We start from the raw sequence: 18,946 nt of genomic DNA, 5'->3' as shown, positions 1-18,946 counted from the left end.
GGGAAGCCAGAACAAAAAAACAATGCTATCATGTTAACAAAACATTCCTTGAACCAAAATGGTAGACTGGATAGATCAGTCTTATCTTTTTTTAAGAGTAAAATACCTCGCAGAAACACTCAAAAACATAATATTACTACTTGAAATCAAGTCAACTCGGTTACGATTTTGGAAATTAAATACTTTTCTCAAGTTAATGGAGCCAAATGATAAAACTCATGACTATTTCAACTACTTTCCCACAAGAAGTTATTTCAATAACTTAAAATTTATTAACTCCAAAGGTGAGTCAAGGCTAAAGTTTTCTACAGCTACCATTAAAAAATTTTAGACACACTGCCAACACATGAAAGAATGCTCAACATCATTAATCATTAGAGAAATGCAAATCAAAACTACAATGAGATATCACCTCACACCAGTCAGAATGGCCATCATCAAAAAATCTAGAAACAATAAATGCTGGAGAGGGTGTGGAGAAAAGGGAACACTCTTGCACTGCTGGTGGGAACGTAAATTGATACAGCCACTATGAGAAACAGTATGGAGGTTCCTTAAAAAACTACAAATATAACTACCATACGACCCAACAATCCCACTACTGGGCATATACCTTGAGAAAACCGTAATTCAAAAGGAGTCATGTACCACAATGTTCATTGCAGCTCTATTTACAATAGCCAGGAGATGGAAACAACCTAAGCGTCCATCATCAGATTAATGGATAAAGAAGATGTGGCACATATATACAAGAGAATATACTCAGCCATAAAAAGAAACGAAATTGAGTTATTTGTAGTGAGGTGGATGGACCTAGAGTCTGTCATATAGAGTGAAGTCAGAAAAAGAAAAACAAATACCGTATGCTAACACATATATATGGAATCTAAGGAAAAAAAAAAGGTCACAAAGAACCTAAGGGTAAGACGGGAATAAAGACACAGACCTACTAAAGAATGGACTTGAGGATATGGGGAGGGGGAAGGGTAAGCTGTGACAAAGTGAGAGAGTGGCATGGACATATATACACTACCAAACATAAAATAGCTAGCTAGTGGGAAGCAGCTGCATGGCACAGGGAGTTCAGCTCGGTGCTTTGTGACCACACAGAGGGGTGGGATAGGGAGTGTGGGAGACGCAAAAGGGAAGAGATATGGGAACGTATGTATACGCATAACTGATTCACTTTGTTATAAAGCAGAAACTAACACACCACTGTAAAGCACTTATACTCCAATAAAGATGTTAAAAAAAATTTTTAGCTACTATAAAAGGGAAATAAAAGCACATGTAACATCTACACATTAAAGTGGGAATTTCTGCTCTGTTCTTCTCACATGCAAGTTATTGAAAACTTAGAAATTCACATTAATAATACTAGAATTGGGGGCTTCCCTAGTGGCGCAGTGGTTGAGAGTCCGCCTGCCGATGCAGGGGACACGGGTTCGTGCCCTGGTCCGGGAAGATCCCACATGCCGCGGAGCGGCCAGGCCCGTGAGCCATGGCCGCTGAGCCTGTGCATCCGGAGCCTGTGCTCCGCAACGGGAGAGGCCACAACAGTGAGAGGCCCGCGTACCGCAAAAAAAAAAAAAAAAAAAAAGAAAGAAAAAAAAGAAAAATAGTAATAATAACACTATAATTGGACTTCCCTGGTGGCGCAGTGGTTAAGAATCCGCCTGCCAATGCAGGGGACATGGGTTTGAGCCCTGGTCTGGGAAGATCCCACATGCTGCAGAGCAACTAAGCCCGTGCGCCACAACTACTGAGCCTGCGCTCTAGAGCCCGTGAGCCACAACTACTGAAGCCCTCACGCCTAGAGGCCGTGCTCCGCCACCGTGATGAGAAGCCCGTGCACCACAACGAAGAGTAGCCCCCGCTTGCCCCCACCAGAGAAAGCCCGCGTGCAGCAATGAAGACCCAACTCAGCCAAAAATAAATAAATCTTTTAAAAATTAATAATACTATAACTGCAAAATGAATCAAGATTTAATATGATCCAAATTACTATTTGTCATTAAATTTAGCAGTAACGTAAGTTGTAAAAACTTTATAAAAGCTAAAAGTACAAAACAAAAGAAATAGGGACAACAGTTACCTCACTGGGCTCTTGTCTTTCCTGAATGGACTTTTGCTTCGGGAGCGTCGTCTGCTGCAAGTTAAAAAGTTTCAAAAGTTACCCAAACAAGTACACCACGTTAGTTCCTTGAAAAACAATTTAAACAATTCAGAAGTATGTTTAAAAACCTTAATTTGATGCTATGAGGCAACCCAATCTTTCCTCGGATGGCACTGTTAAATTTTGGTCCGGAGCTAAAAAGGAAACACAAAATTACACTAGTTACAGGGTTAGGGTCTTGCTAAGATCGCGTTCATGCGCTCTCCAGCAAGTTTAACATTGTTTAGGCTGCTTGTTTTCCACCTCAATTATGAAGAGGAAATAAAGAGACTTTTTCTTCTCTTAACTCTATCCCAGGCAAACTGCTCTTACAGTTATCCATCCTGGACCACTGAGAGGTGCCAAGACCAAAGGTTACAGCCTCAAGATTTTTAATATTCTGAAAATGCTCAATTTTCAGTCTAGTTCTCTTAAACTACATATTTATGAATACGTTCCTGAGATTTAGGGGGAAAAAGAAGACACAAAGTGAAAATTATCCTGAACTTCCCTCACACCAGGACTAACTATAATTAACAATTTGGTGTGCATCTTTGCAGATCCTTCCTAAGGAATATACATGTGCTCATATATACATACATATACAATATTCATGTATGTCTTCTTGTTTGAGGAACTCTTTTTTTATTTTTATTTTTTCAGGCCACACCGCATGGCTTGTGGGATCTTAGTTCCTCAACCAGGGACTGAACCCAGGCCCCAGGCAGTGAAAACGCAGAGTCCTAGCCAGGGAATTCCCTTGAGGAGTTTCTTTTAAAATATAAAGGAACTAATTCTTTCCATAATCATGAAACTCCCAACTTTTTCATTTAACAGTAAGTCTCCAAGACTGCATATAAGCGTATGTAGCACGTCACACACCTCAGTTCTTTTCGACAAAACAGTCCATGGTAAAGATGTGAAGGAAGGAAGTTCATCAATCCCTCAGGAAAATTCTTTTTTCGGGACTTGATATTATTAAAGGAGTGTTTTCGAAAAAGATCACAACAGTAACTTTTTAAAAAGCTTTATTCTGTAGTCTACAATATTCTAAAATGGCCCAGTAGTTTATGGCCCTTTTATTTTGAAAGACCAAACTAAGTTAAAAGGTCAGATCAGATGTCCCTTAGTGCTCATCCTGCTATCCTTTACCAGATGGGTAGCAAAATGAAAATATATAGTGGTCTTCAATCCACATTTGGATTTGTTTTCATGGACTCTACGTGCACGTATAACACCCAAGCAGTTCCAAATAAAATTGTATTAAATGGGTCCTTTGCAAAGCACACTAAAAGTGATCATTAAGAATATATATTTACTGGACAAATAAGAGTCTATAAGCTATTTCCTTTCCCCTTCAATTATAAAAGCTTCAGTTACTGCCTTGGTAGTTAAAAATCACCTGAAACCAAACATAAGAACCAAGTGAGTTTAAGTCAGACCAGAATCACAGGCTGACTTGAAGTATTCATCACTGATCAGAGATAATAATATTCAGAATTTATTAAAGCAATCCTTCCCCCCTATTTAGTTCATTCTGGTAAAAAAGAATGCAGTAAATTTTGATCAATTGGACAAAAAGCAAAATATTTTCTAATAAAGCACTCAGACGTAAAATAACATTGTGGTCCTTTTTAAGCTGTTAAAAAGTTTATAAAATAGTCAGCTAAGAGGACCTTAGAGCACAAGGAGTGGAATCCTTTTTATTGAAAAACCTGAATCAGAACTCCAAGTATTACTAACTTTATTGGCTTCAAATAATAACAAAACATTTCATCAATAACAGTATTGTGGGTGCTCTAATTTACATTCTCTTCTCATTCAAGACTCAATAGCCTGTCAGTGGTTACCTCCTTCTTAAAAGATGAGAAAACTAAAGCTTAAGAATGTTTCTTAGAGTGTTTAACCAATTTAAAGAGCCAAGGCTCTGATTCAGGACTGTTGTCTTTGAATTCAATCTTAATCCATTCAAGTTTTAACGTTAAAACTGTTAATTTTAACGTATCCCACAGTTTACAACAGTATATTTACTAACAGGAAAGACCATCATAAATCACTAGGGATTGTTAGACTGAACTGCTTAAAGAGTTGCAAGAAGGCTCTTTCCAAAGTCATTAATACATTTTAGCTTTTTAAAAATTACTATTAACGAAAACATTTCCAACATGTTTAACCACATCAGAATTTCCATAGTGATTCAACCTTCAAAAGCAGTTTTAGTGCGTTCTTACTATTAAAACACCTTAAATACAAAGATGTGTGATCATTATCAAGAAGCATGCACTAAATTCACAACTGGTCTGTCATTTCAGCTGAAAACAGCCACACAGACAAGATTGTTAACTATGTATTTGACTGACTATACATATTTGCAATTTGTATCCATCTGAGCTTTAAAAACTTTATGTTCAGTAAAGGATACTGTGATAGCTCACAAACCTTTAAGCTTTCACATATTTGGCACTACAATATCAAATCTTTTTTTTAAAAGCACTTTAGTGCTTTAGTTTGAATTGGCACACAGTAATATTTTTAGATGGAGTAACAGAAAATGTTCTGCATGCCTAGTAAAACAAACATGTATCTGTCCACACAATGCATTTCTACTGGACTTTTCAATGCCAAAATCCTTATTTAATACTTTTTAACTAATCATATTGAAAAATAAAATTCCACAATTCAAGTCACTCCTGTTACGCTGCTATCTGTAGACCCAGAAAAATCTCTCAAACCAATAAGATCATAATTATAGTTACATACTAAGGACTTCTGTAACGGCCTCTGAATCTGCGATCTCGACTTCTTGAACGGCTCCGTCTCCTTTCTTTGCTTCTACTCCGCTTCCTTTCACGGCTTTTGCTCTTTTTCCTTTCTCTATCTCTACTTCGCTTCCGTTCCTTACTTTTGCTTCTTTTTCGTTCATGACTACGACTTCTGCTCTTGCTTTTTTTCCTCCTGAGAAGAAAAAAGTCACCATTATCTTGCTGATTTAAGAATATGCAAAAAATATACTTCCTTTTATGGTCAGATATATTTTGCTATTTTTACTATCATACAATGATACATAATCACTTATGGAAAAATAATTCCTAGGTAAGGCAAACAACACCCCACCTTTGCCTTCTACTACTGAAAATCAGCAGCCAGTTGACAATGAATCATTTGAGTGAGAGGGACTATAATGACCTTTCTTGAGAGTCAGCTAAAGCTTTAACAAGGAGAGAACTTATTGGTAGGTATAAATCAAAACCTGAACTTTTAAATTTTTTTTTTTTTTGGGCCATGCTGCACAGCATGCAGGATATATCTTAACCCTGACCAAGGATCGAACCCCATGCCCCCTGCAGTGGCAGCACAGAGTCACAAACCACTGGAGTACCAGGGAAGTCCCGTGAACTTTATTTAAAAGTTCTATCATATCTGGCCAACTAAGTATAACTGTAATCCAAAACATACAGTAATAGAATCAAAGTTATAATAGAATACTTTAAGTATTAGTGTTGGATCATATAAAAAAGTTGCCATTAAATACACTAATTTCTCTTAAGTAAGCCAATTTTGACCCAATTTGCACATATTAATATTATATACTTTCAAAGGGCCATACAGGCATCACTATTTCGGTTTTTATGGGCACAATTATTGCAAATAATGACAAAGGACAATAAAACTAATGCCGTAAAATGCAATCGGACACTCCCAGACTTCAATGTGACCACTTCAGATACTTTCTTTTTCAAGTTACAATGAGTACACCAGATATTGAAATATGCCATCTTTATGCCAGTTTATACAAGCCTGTAGGGTACAACCAAAAGGGAAGAATCAACACCTTTATAAATCTTTATAAATTCTCAAGCTCTGAAAGGTAAAAAAGCCAGTCAGTCGTGTATCTTCCTGTTCATTTCTGTATTCCTCACAGCATACCACCCACTCAATTCCATAATTTTTATAATCTGTACCTCTGTCATCACCCAAATTTTAGAGGTGCCTTCAGATATTTCAATATAAATTGAAAGACATTTCAAATTAAACTTATCCACTTAAATGTCATTTTGTAGTGGCTAAAAGATTATGAAACATTTTGACAACTACATCATTTGGAAATTGAATTAACTGTTTAGTCCTTATCAAAGCAAAGTTAGCACAAGAGCAATTGAAGTCTGCCTCAGAGAACCTGTAAGCAGGTCATCTTAGAGTGCATTGAAAATAGAAAATGAAGACACCCACCTTCTGGAATCTTGAAACCCACACTCCAATCACAAGGAGATGTAGAGCTTTCCAAGGAGGCAGAAACTTTGTCTAAAATTTCAAGATAATCCACCTGACTGTCAGAAATGTATATGCTAGGTAGCACATGACAGAAAATTAGGCTACACTCATTACTTATACAGAAGTCATCAAAGCAATGCCCAGAAGGGCAACAGATAACATTCCAACTTTGTTGCCTAAAAACCTGAAACTATCTCTTAGATTAAAGAATTCTGAGATAGCTATAATCAAAAATCCTAAATATTATCAATTAGGGGACAAAGTAAAAACTCCATCCCCCACAAAAAGGACAAATAAAATTTTGCTCTGCTTATAATGGCCCATTGCAGAGAGGCAGCCAACCTCCCAAATTACCTCTTTTTAGGCCCAAAGTTTATTGCGCCAAAGGAAAGGACTCGAAAATTGGAGAGTTAATTTCAACTTAAGGTCTTCCTAGGACTTTTTATAAATGAGTCCCCACCCACATCTGAAGGCAACCCCAGACAGGTAAAAAGACAGCAACATACTAAGACATTCAGAAATATAATCCTCTTTATAAAGCCCAGACAAAAATTTAAGGGTGCAAGAAAGCAGTGTACTTCTCTATAACAAGATGAAGCTTCAAAGAACATTTATTAAGTTAACTAAAGAAGGGTTATCAAAATCCACACTAATAGTCAAATCCTGTTACAACTTAAAAGGGACTTTCCAAAGTCTTTAGTGGCAGTGGAATTTTGTACTGAACATCATTGAAGTAAATGGTCCACTGGGCTGGGCCTTTGGACTTTTTGGTTATATGGCCTCTGCTGTAAAGGTGTTTTGCTATAACTGGATTTGACCTCTTCCATGTAAGAAGATCTAAATTTTAAATGCAAAGTACTCTGGAAAATAAGAAAAAAAATAGAAAAGTCATTTATTCCAAAATTTATAGATAATCCACACCACAGTAGCCAATATATTTCAACTGTGTCATTTATTGTTTTTTATCCTTTTTTGAGAAATTCCAAAAGAGCTTAACTGAATGGATGCTGGTTGCGACTTTGCAAAACTGGTTATACTAACAAATAATACTCCCATGAAGGCAAGCGCGGGTACTTAAAAAGGCATACTTTGAGGTCTTGCCAAGCTCAGGAGTATAGCTTTTCAGAAAGAAGGCTAATAGACAACCAATTTGCGTTAATATTAAACTTAGTTCCTTTTACTATTACCTGAAGTCAACTGAGTGTATGTACTGAGAATTACTATTTTTTAAAAGAAAACATGTACTAGTCAACTCTCAATTTCTCATAATGTGCATTTTCTTACTACCTTAAAACTACATCCCAATACTCAATGGCTTTTAAAAAAACAATGAAGTTTTAGGATGAAAAATGCACATGGCACGTTCCTTTGGTTAAGAGACCTAATTTATACTAAAAACTAATACACAAGAACATTCTGCTTGTTTTATAATTTATGCCTAAATACAAAAATTTTTTTCTAGGTAACTTTTAAATTAATTTGAAAGATTAATTCCCTTCAGGAAAAAAATGCGTGAACAGTTACTGACTGACCAAGGGAGTCATTTATTTAATCAGCTTTAACTGAGAATGAGGAGAATGAGAAGTCTGACAAGAGAAATAATATGTACATTTAAAAAGAAACTAGATGATAGCTGTAGTTTTGAAAAGGTTCTTCCCTTAAACAAAGAATCCTATGGCCAATTAAATTGTCCATTCTTCTATTTAGTCCCATTGGACTCTTTACATTATATATATAAACACCACTAAGTAAGCACCAGTCATTGAGAGCTTAATGCTAAACTTCCTTGTAAAAGACTGGTAGTCTTAATGAGCTTAGTTGTAGGATGATTAACAAATATAAACTGGAGATGGTATTAGTAGCAAGAAATGACATGTAAGAATGATACAACAAAGAAGGCATGTGCCCTATAGTGTAGGTCCTCATTCTTTTGGCACTTAGAGTGAGATCTTTATCCATCCACTTGGCCTGATATCTAGAGACTGAATAATTTCAATTTATATGGTTACCCCTTCCTGGGTTTTCTTTTGATTACAGAATTGCAAATCACAACGATTAATTAGGAAACTTACTTTGGTAAAAGGTCTAAAATCAGAGGACATTACACCACGCAAAGATTGGTTGACTGCCTCAAATCATAACAATTCAAGACTAAACCCAACCCAATACCCCTAACATGATTAGTGAGGAGCTATAACAGACTCCCACCCAAACAGAATAAATATAGGACATGTCCTACAAATTGCATCATTTTGATCCATTACAATATTCTAGGGGTAAGAATATCGGTGTAGCAAAACCTGGACAATCCAGTCTATGTCCTCATCTATTTTATGAAATTATATTAACCTACCTTACAAACCTATCCTACCTTGTGAGGATATTGAGGTAGTATATTATGAAGCACTTAGAGCTCTTAGAAGGAAGCACCAAAAAGAACCAAATAAGTGGCTTATTCTACATCACTTTTCATTATGCATTATGGGGTCATAAACATGACAGAACGTTTGAATATGACATCACGAAGGCTAATAAAACGTCTTAATGCTTATAATACAGAGCATGTGATGTTAAGACTCAAATGATTTTAGAGCTGAAGGAAAACTCCAAGAACAGGATCAAATTTTATAAAGCACACCTACTTAGACTTCTTGTATACCATACTCTGTACTAGTCTGTATCAGAGTTCCTATTAAGGGTTACTTCTTTAACCTAAATGACACGCATAAATATTCATAGCTTTTTGAAACTCCATTCTCACTATTAAGTCTGTCAGAGTTTAAAAAGCTTAAGAGGACGAAAGCCATGTAAGAGGAACATTAAGAAGTACTTAAGTGTGCTATAACATTACTACAAAAAGAACCTTTAGGAGCATCAAGGAGCATAAATAATTCACAGCTCTGACTCTTTCAGTAATTTAGGACAAACAATACTTCTCCACAGCCTGGTTATTACCTTCTTCTTTCTAACTATCTTCAGTGGATATAACAATTTTACTGATAACATTGATAAAATAATATTAAACCAAAGTTAATAAATTTAAAACAAAAGACAAGCTCTAACACTAGAACTCTTATGCAGATTGTCATGGATGGACTTGGAGGGGAAGGTGTCCAAAAAGTTCCTGACACCAATTCCTGAAATTAAGGGAAGAGTCCACAGTTTTACATCCTCAAATAGTGTCTCATCCCAGAAAGTAAAGAACCTACTTTTCTAAAAAAGGCAAAGAAACCCTTCAGGAGAGAACCTTGGGTTTGATGCTTTAGCCACAGGAATACAACTTAAAAAATCAATCACATATAGCTCCCCCCAACCCAAGTCCCTTCTTAAAACTTACTTTTTGCTACGTTCTTCATGGCCGTTGGCACTGCTCAACTTGTTCTCATCCTAAGCAGGGTTGATAGAAGAACATCATGAGGACGAAGTGGTAACATTTCAAGTTGTCAAAGGGTAAAGGGAATAGGAATAAGAAAATACAAAACAATTTTAAAACTAATTACTTATTTACAGTTTAACATGGAAGGCTATAAAAAAATTTAGATGGATATGTGTTTAACCACTTTGTTGCTTACAAATTAAGTCATCAAGATACAAAAATAAAAATGCATATTAACACGTCAAATTTTATTTTCTTACATAGTTAGATAGTAAGTTATCCAGATTTACAGTGTTGAAGTGGTTAAATAGAATTTCTATAAAACATGAAGTCCTGTTGAGTTTTATTCCATGTGCTATGGCCCCTTTGGTCAGTACCATGGCTCTATTTCTGCCTAAGCCCCATGTGGCCATGCTAGCAGCCAGCCACTATCGATTTCCTGTGACCGATGCCATTCCTGAGATCTTCGCCCATTTCCGTTGGAGGGTTGGGACTGTAAGAGCTTGATGCCACCTCTGTCACACATCTCGCCCTGAAGCAAACAGGGATTCACACTGCTTTAGTAATGTTGACTCCCAAGAACCCAAGAAAGTCAATTAATAATCGACCAGTCCTACTTCCATACCTGTTTACATGGAATTACATCCATGTTAAACTAAGACAGAATCTTAACATTAAAATAGAAAGTAGCGCTTCAAGAGTCTAAGCATTACAAAACTACATACACTATTCAAAGCTTTAAAGAATTCATCCAAATTGGTACCACATGGTCGAGCTATACACTCCAAAAACAAATGTATTATTTTTAAAAGGTTTAGCGCAATGTTTATTTTAAAGTTTGATCACATCAGTTATAGGAGTATAAGTGCTAATTTACAAAGCTTACAGTTTGTGACATCAGTGATAACGCATGCATACTGCTATTTTCACCACCAACTGGTGAAAGAATGAAAAGACACTTTTACTGTGATACTGAAATGGGTCAAAGACTGTATTATTAGTCAAAATAACTCCTTTGTAGTTTTGTGTGTGAAATATGACAGGGACTAATTAAAAATAAAACAATATGGAGAACAGTTAAAACAGTCATCAAGTGACTCAAGTTGTGATATTGCCTCTTTTGCTTTAAGAATTTGTTTTATTCAGGGATCCAAGAATTTTGGTAATTTTTAACTGAGCAGATCATCACCTGCCTGTTTTAATATTGACTATTACCAGTCTCATGTATAGGATAAATTTTTAAATCTCACCCATTTCTTCTTGTAAGACTTGTCTTATTTAAAGATTTGCTTGCCACAGACTGGTTATGCTGTGTTATTCTTGGACCCCTGCTGCTTTCCCAAACCACTACATTCACCTTTTTGCTATACCAAACTGGAGCTGGTAATTCTTAGTTGAGTCATTTTACCTAGGGGACCACGGTACAGCGATAAGTCACTCAATTACTACCTTATGATTGACAGTTCACACTGGAATCAAAGGTGAATTCATGGGAGTAGAGGTGAGATATCGTTAGGCAAGTCTACAAAGAGAGATAGATGGGCATTTATTCATCACGCTGAAGTGAAACTACTGCACAATATTATTACATCAATAGCATATATTTACTTTTGTAAGTTACACTTAATGCATCTCTGATAAGATAAATCAAGAGGGCTCCGGGGAGGTTAGTTTACATTTCAGCAGTAGTTTCGTGAATAATGCTAAATTAAGAAATAGATAAACCTCACCGACTTGTTTTTTCTCACCTTCTTGTAAGGAGCCTCAAGCATTGCTTCAATATCAATATCGTCTGCCATTTTCTCTGAACGCCTAGGTGAAGAATAAGAATGAAAAATTCAATGAGTAAACAATTTTAAATTTTGCTAAATTTCCTTCTTACCGGACATATTCCAAAACTTCCGAGACGCCCCACAAAACGACTAAGGTGGGACGACGCACTTTAGTAGGCTTGACAATTAAACCTGAAATGTCCCCAAGACCGAACACGCTAAAGCAGATTAAGTATCCGATTTTTAAAAAGCCTGTAATGCCTCAAAAAACAACCCGAGAGCATCGAACGAAAGCTCCTCTTTCCGCGCAAAAACCCGCGCTGCCATTTTAGGGGCAAAGGGAAACTCCCTCGGTTGGGAGGAGTTCGGTGCCAAGACAGCATTCGGCTGGCGCCATGTTGGGAGGTCGCGGTCGTCGCAGGCCTCGAAGGGACAGGTCGCCATCTGCCCGAGGCCTCTCTGGAGCCCATGCCACCCGAAAACCCTGAAATCTACCCGACCGAAAAAGAAGGGCGCGGTCTTCGAAATGAAGCCCATTTCTCGAAAGCCTGCCCCCCCACCCCGTCGCTTAGGACCGCCTAAGGAGTGCCCCTCAACCCAGAAAAGAACCATACCTCAGAAAAGCCCTGCAAATACGGCGGTCCGCGACGCCTCCTTACCTGTGCGGGCTTTCGGGGCCCCAGCGGTGCTCGTATTCGGAAAGAGGGGGGTTGCTACTGCCGCCGCTGTTGCTACTGTTAAGCCGCTAGGCCCAGGCCGCAGTACCACCCAGCCCAAATTTCGGGCTCCGAGGGCGGATAGGCCCAAGAGAATCTAAAAGAAACAATGGGATTAGAGGAGCCCGCGCGGGAGTTCAGGAAGGCGGCTTCGGCAGCGGAGGATCCACCCCGGCGACAGCGTCGGCAAGCTCTCTGAAATGGCGGCCGCGGCTTCCCTGTACTAACATTCACCAACAGAGATATACACACACACAAACACACGGGGCCTCACAGAGCCCTCAGCACGGGCTCTCGCGAGAAGCTGCACTTAGTTTCAGTCCGGAGCAGCGGAAATATCGCGAGATCTAGCCATAGGGCCCAGCGACCGTGGCCTAATCTCGCGCAATGATTGCGCCACGGATATTCCCATCCCCCACTCAGAGAGGCGCTTTTGACTCCCCCCTCCAGATTGGCGTCTACATCTCGCGAGATCGCTCAAGTTGCTAGCGCAAAGACGGTTGGTACGTTTCCTGTCAATCTTCTAGAAAACTCACCGTTGAGTGGAGCATGGTGGTCACCGCCCCCTCGTGGCACCTCCCAGCGACTATCAGAAGGTTTCTCCCTCAGCGTTGACGGCTTTCCACCCCTCCCGCGAGCCTCCCATCTAGATGTTTGTCAAGGTCGCCATAAAGCAACCTAGTTCATATGGCGATAGAATAAAACGAAGACGCTCATGTATAGATTATCCGCCGGGGTGAAGATGGAGTGAAAAGCATGTGAGAGAGAAGTCGAAAAGAGACGTACAGGCGTAGGGAGCTAAGGGTGTAGAATAAAAAATTAGATTTCTCGGCCTTGTGGAGCCGGTGGACTAGGCACTGCGGCGACTGTCGAGCTTCAAAACAGCCTTGGAAGTAGTGGAAAAAGGCAAAGTGAAGGTGAAAAAACACTGCTTCTCTTGGCAGTGGACCAGCTTTGTGACCCTCGAATTTATAGTCTGGCCTTGTGTCGGGGTTGCTATTGTTTCTTCAAAAATGTCCCCCATCCCCCTGGAACTTGGCTTCTCGCCCCTGAAGTCTCCCATATGCCTGGCAGTTAGAGTGTACATTCACCGCTTGTTCTTTGGTCTACACGGTGAAAAAGCGGAGGGCAGAGAGATCATTGACTATAAGACTTTTAATTCTAAGATAAAAATGCTTGAAAAAATTTGGAAAGATAACTTAAAAGCAACAAATCTTGAGGAAGAAAATCTTTTTTTTTAAGGGAGAAAATCTTGAAGTCTGTTGACAGCTTAATGATTGAGGGCAAAGATTTGAAATGAGTTTGTAACTGCTTCAGCACTGTGTGACCGTGGGCAAGTAAATTAACCTCTCAGAGCCTACCCTCCCTTTCCTCCTGTGAAGAGTATAGTATAATTACTTAACTTCTTGATCTTGACATAGGCCGATAATGCTCACTAGTGAATTCTCAGCGCTTAGCCACATACCCAGCCGGGTGGACACGTAATAAATGAATGAATGAATGAAAGCCTAATAGTATAGTGAGGATTGAATGAGGTAATAGCTGTAAAATGCCTGGCAAATATTTAATCCTCAAAACAGTTAACTTCTGTTATTTCTAAACAAAATTATTTAGAGGAAAGTATAGAGAGGCTTTCCATTTCGGATTAACTTTCCACTCAGGTGTTTCTTTAAGAGGGTTAATAGATTTTGCATAATTAGTAATATTCCCTTCTTTTCCTAAAAACTCAGATCCTCTTTTCATTTTTTATTTTATTATTTTTAATATTTATTTAGTTAGTTGCATCGGGTCTTAGTTGCGGCAGGCGGGCTGCTTAGTTGCAGCTTGCCGGCTTCTTAGTTGCGGCATGCATGTGGGATCTAGTTCCCGGGCCAGAGATCAAACCCGGGCCCCCTGCATTGGGAGCACAGTCTTAACCACTGCGCCACCAGGAAAGTCCGTTTTTTAAATGTTGAAAATCACCACATTATATTGACGCATAATATATCAGAAAAGACAAACTAGCCTTTGCCTTTCTTTTCCCTTTAAGTGTTGTGACTTGTTAATTGTGCCAATATTAAAGCATAGGTGGTAGCCCCTGCTTAATTTTTTTCTTTGTTTGGGAACATGACAGAATTCGACCTTAACCTCTAGACTTCTTATTTGAGAAGAGAAAGGATTTAAGCTCTAAGTCACTTGAGTATTGAATATCCCTTAAATTGTTTTCTGTTCCAGGAATATCAGAGTGAACCTGGCAAGTGAGCACACAATCAAGAAACATCTGCTGGAAAACTCAGTCTCTAAAACAAAAGTATTTTTATATATTTAAAAGAAAATATTAAAAACATAATATGCTTTTCATTCTCTTTGCAAAACCTCTCTCGCTCTGTCTGGCTCATGGACTCATTGCCCTTTCATCATTTTGTTCTCGAGTCATTTGCAGTGAAGGTCATTGGGTTAAATCATCTCCAGCACCAAGAATATCATTCTATCTTAAAACTTATGAAGGAGACCACAGCATAACTAAGTGCCAGGGATAAGGGAGGTAACAGATAATTTTGAGAATTTGGCTGAAAATTAAATATACTTTGCCAATGTGAGTTTTTTAATGTCCACGTATGATTTTTATGGACAGGGGATGCTATTTTTCACACTTGCATTTTAAAAACTAATATTCAACTTATATAGTAAGTGCATTTTATCCAGTTTTCCTTGAGTCTTTAAGACTGACTTAGAAAATTTGTTTTATTTATGAATCTAACTAAATAAAATTTTAGAATCATCTTCACTTTTTCTGTTAATATTGAGTTAAATTCCAGTTGAATGGACTAAACTCCCTTCAAAAACTCAGTCCCATTTATGTTAGGCAAGTTTCTTCAAATTTAGTATGCTATCAATTTAACATGATGTATTATTTTTTAGTATTTTAAAACTTTCCGAAGTATGTAAACAATTCTTCTAAATCTAAAAAATTAAAATCACAAAGTGAGTTTTAAAACTTCTTAAACTATTCTAATGTAGTCTCATACCTTTCCAATTAAAATCACAAATCTCAAGTCAATTACTCAATCACACATTTTTTATTTGAATTTCTAGTATGCCAAGTTCCCTTAAACATTACAATTTTTTTTAATTTATTTATTTAATTTATTTATTTTTGGCTGGGTTGGGTCTTCGTTGCTGTGTGCGGGCTTTCTCTAGTTGCGGTGAGCAGGAGCTACTCTTCACTGCGGTGGCTACTCTTCATTGCGGTGGCTACTCTTGCTGCAGAGCATGGGCTCTAGAGTGCAGGCTCAGCAGTTGTGGCACACGGGCTTAGCTGCTCGGCGACATGTGGGATCTTCCAGGACCAGGGATCGAACCCGTGTTCCCTGAATGGGCAGGTGGATTCCTAACCACTGCGCCACCAGGGAAGCTCCTAAACATTACAATTTTTTTTTTTTTTTTTTTTTTTTTTGGTACACGGGCCTCTCACCGTTGTGGCCCCTCCCGCTGCGGAGTACAGGCTCCGGACGCGCAGGCTCAGCAGCCATGGCTCACTGGCCCAGCCGCTCCGCAGCACGCGGGATCCTCCCGGACCGGGGCACGAACCCGTGCCCCCTGCATCAGCAGGCGGACTCTCAACCACTGTGCCACCAGGGAAGCCCTAAACATTACAATTTAAATACAGATACATACAAACTATTCTTAACCTTAATATGAAAGTTTTAAGACTTTAAACTTACCTGTATAAAAAGGACATAGAAGGGTTTTACTATTTTTGAGTTTAACATTCCAAGAGAATTCAGATATTATCTTAGCGGACCAAGGTTCCTGATGGGCCAGAGTTTCTGACCTGGACCAAACACTGTGTTTGCATGGTTTCCCAGACAGATTCCAGCAATTCTTGAGCCACTGAGGGCACAATGAGATTTCCCCCCACCCCGCCCCGCCTTAAGTTTCCATAACAATGAGAAACTCAATCCCGTTTCATACTGATGGAGGTAATTTTGCCACCCATATGACTTTTGCCTGATTTGAGCAGATCAAATCATGCCCCTCCCCCCACCCCCACTTTGTGCTTGATTTTCTAATAAATCTACTTAGAGATTGAATTTGGCATTTGTTTCAAATACTTGCCTGTCTACTGGCCATAATGTCAGTGTCATTGTAGTGACATATCCAAAAGGAATTTGCATAAATTTGTAAATGGTTAGTCATTAAAAGATGAGCCGTTGCAGGGTTACATCACCAGCCACTTATTTGTCCCCCCGTCCATCCGATGAACAGAAGGATTGTGCAAGGGGCTTCCCTGGTGGCTCAGTGGCTAAGAATCTGCCTGCCAATGCAGGGGACACGAGTTTGAGCACCGGTCTGGGAAGATGCCACATGCTGCGGAGCAACTAAGCCCGTGTGCCGCAACTACTGAGCCTGTGCTCTAGAGCCCGCAAGCCACAACTACGAGCGCGTGTGCCGCAACCACTGAAGCCTGCGCCTAGAGCCTGTGCTCCGCAACAAGAGAAGCCACCGCAACGAGAAGCCCGCGCACCATAATAAAGAGTAGCCCCCACTCACCGCATCTAGAGAAATAACGGAGCAACGAAGACCCAACGCAGCCAAAAATAAATAAATAAATAAACACTATTTTATTTATTTTTTGGCTGTGCCATGTGGCTTGCAGGATCTGTCTCCCAACCAGGGACTGAACCTGGGCCATGGCAGTGAAAGCCCGGAATCCTAACTACTAGGCCACCAGGGAACTCCTGCAAAATGTATTTATTTATTTATTTGTTTATTTATTTATTCATTTATTTTTGGTTGCATTGGGTCTTTGTTGATGAGCATGGGCTTTCTCTCGTTGTGGCAAGCAGGGGCTACTCTTTGTTGCGGTGTGTGGCCTTTTCGTTGCAGTGGCTTCTCTTGTGGAGCATGGGCTGTAGGCGTGCGGGCTTCAGTAGTTGTGGCTCGTGGGCTCAGTAGTTGTGGTGCACGGGCTTAGTTGTTCCGCGACATGTGGAATCTTCCCGGACCAGGGATAGAACCCGTGTCCCATGCATTGGCAGGCGGATTCTTAACCACTGCGCCACCAGGGAAGTCCCGCAAAACACTATTTTAGATTGAAAATAAAAATGACAGAAATTCAATAAAATATAACTTAAAATTTAAAGTACTCTTTTATCTGCCCGCGTGAGAGGGCAGTGAGAGGCCCGCGTACTGCGATGAAGAGTGGCCCCTGCTTGCCACAGCTAGAGAAAGCCCTCGCACAGAAACGAAGACCCAACACAGCCAAAAAAATAAATAAACAAATGTGGGGTTTAAAAAAAAAAAGAATTTAAAATTAATACAATCATAAATAGCATGTAGGTCAAATAATAAAGCATAATTAAAATTAGAAAATATTTTTAAAATATTAAAATAAAAATAAATAAATAAAATACTCTTTTAGAGGTTTGTGGGGTTTTTTTGGATTGAGGTATAGTTGATTGATAGTATTATATTAGTTCCACATGTTCTACATATTGATTCAAAATTTTTATAGATTATACTCCATTTACAGTTATTATAACATGTTGGCTATATTTCCTGTTCTGTACAATATATCCTTGTAGCTTATTTATTTTATACATAATAGTTTGTACCTCTTAATACCCTAATCCTATCTTGCCCCTCCCCTCTTCTTTTAGAGTTCGATCTGTGAAATGTACCATTTACTGATTCATTCTCTGTTTATTTAGTACCCTCTGAATTTTTGGCACTCAGTGGACAATTTGCGAGTACCAAATAAATAAAAAACAGTCTCTTTCCTTCAAAAGTTTCTAGATTAGTTAGAGAACTCTTGAAGGAACAAAATTATGTTCAAGATAGTGTTTTGTATTAAGATTTTATGCAAGCTCAGTGCCTTGACTGTCATAGAACTAATAATAGCATGTTTATGTAGCTCTTCACAGTGTATAAACCATTTTTATACATTATCCCATTTATTCCTCTAAATTTTGTTTGTTTACTTGAATTGGATGAAATAAATCGATGGGATCAGACTGGTGGAAGTGATCACAGAATTTTCTGCAAAGAGCTGATTGACATAGGTCATCAGAGCAGTTGAGGTTTGCTTTTTTTTTACATTTTACTATGAAAATCATAAAACAGAGAGGTTGAGAGAATAGAATGTATGCCTACCAATTATTTTAAATTTAACATTTTTCAATATTTGCTTTACCACGTATCTATTCATCTACCTATCCCTCTTTCCATCCTTCTATCCAGCTTAATTGTTTTTTTTTTTTTTTTTTGCAGTGCGCGGGCCTCTCACCGTCATGGCCTCTCCCGCCGCGGAGCACAGGCTCCGGACGCGCAGGCTCAGCAGCCATGGCTCACGGGCCCAGCCGCTCCGCAGCACGCAGGGTCCTCCCGGACCGGGGCACGAACCCACGTCCCCTGCATCGGCAGGCAGACCCTCAACCACTGCGCCACCAGGGAAGCCCCAGCTTAATTTTTTAATTCTTTTCAAAATTACAGACATCAGTACACATCATCCCTAAACTCTTCAGCATTACATATTTTAAACTGAGTTTACTAGTTCACAATTCTTTTTTTTTCTTTAATGAGGTAAATTTTACATACAGTGAAATGCAAAAATCTTAATTTTACCAATATATGAGTTTTGACAAATGCATACAAATTGGGTAATATTAATTTT

The 18,946-nt window shown here is 38.8% G+C and overlaps 1 protein-coding gene across 9 annotated transcripts in view; it reads right to left on the bottom strand.

The window, feature by feature from the left end:
• The window catches only part of RBM39 (RNA binding motif protein 39), a 31,246-nt gene extending 18,708 nt beyond the window's left edge, over positions 1-12,538 (bottom strand). For 2 of the 9 annotated variants that reach the window (XM_060030884.1, XM_069541477.1), the window contains exons 1-6: positions 12,235-12,537; positions 11,552-11,615; positions 9,765-9,814; positions 4,916-5,110; positions 2,245-2,310; positions 2,096-2,146 (exon numbers count right to left, since the gene is read on the bottom strand). In XM_060030884.1, the coding sequence (XP_059886867.1) occupies positions 2,096-2,146; positions 2,245-2,310; positions 4,916-5,110; positions 9,765-9,814; positions 11,552-11,602 (413 nt within the window). In that variant the 5' untranslated portion in view covers positions 11,603-11,615; positions 12,235-12,537. Of the gene's footprint in view, positions 1-2,095; positions 2,150-2,244; positions 2,311-4,915; positions 5,111-6,381; positions 6,458-9,764; positions 10,200-11,252; positions 11,326-11,551; positions 11,616-12,234 lie in introns of those variants that run through there. The other 7 variants (XM_060030888.1, XM_069541476.1, XM_060030889.1 and 4 more) reach the window with 7 other exon arrangements.
• Between the last annotated feature and the right edge of the window lie 6,408 nt (positions 12,539-18,946).

Source organism: Delphinus delphis, chromosome 15 (genome assembly GCF_949987515.2).
Source record: "Delphinus delphis chromosome 15, mDelDel1.2, whole genome shotgun sequence".
Lineage (NCBI taxonomy): Eukaryota > Metazoa > Chordata > Mammalia > Artiodactyla > Delphinidae > Delphinus > Delphinus delphis.
The sequence above is the reverse complement of the archived record's forward strand: the minus strand, read 5'-3'. Positions and strand labels throughout refer to the sequence as shown.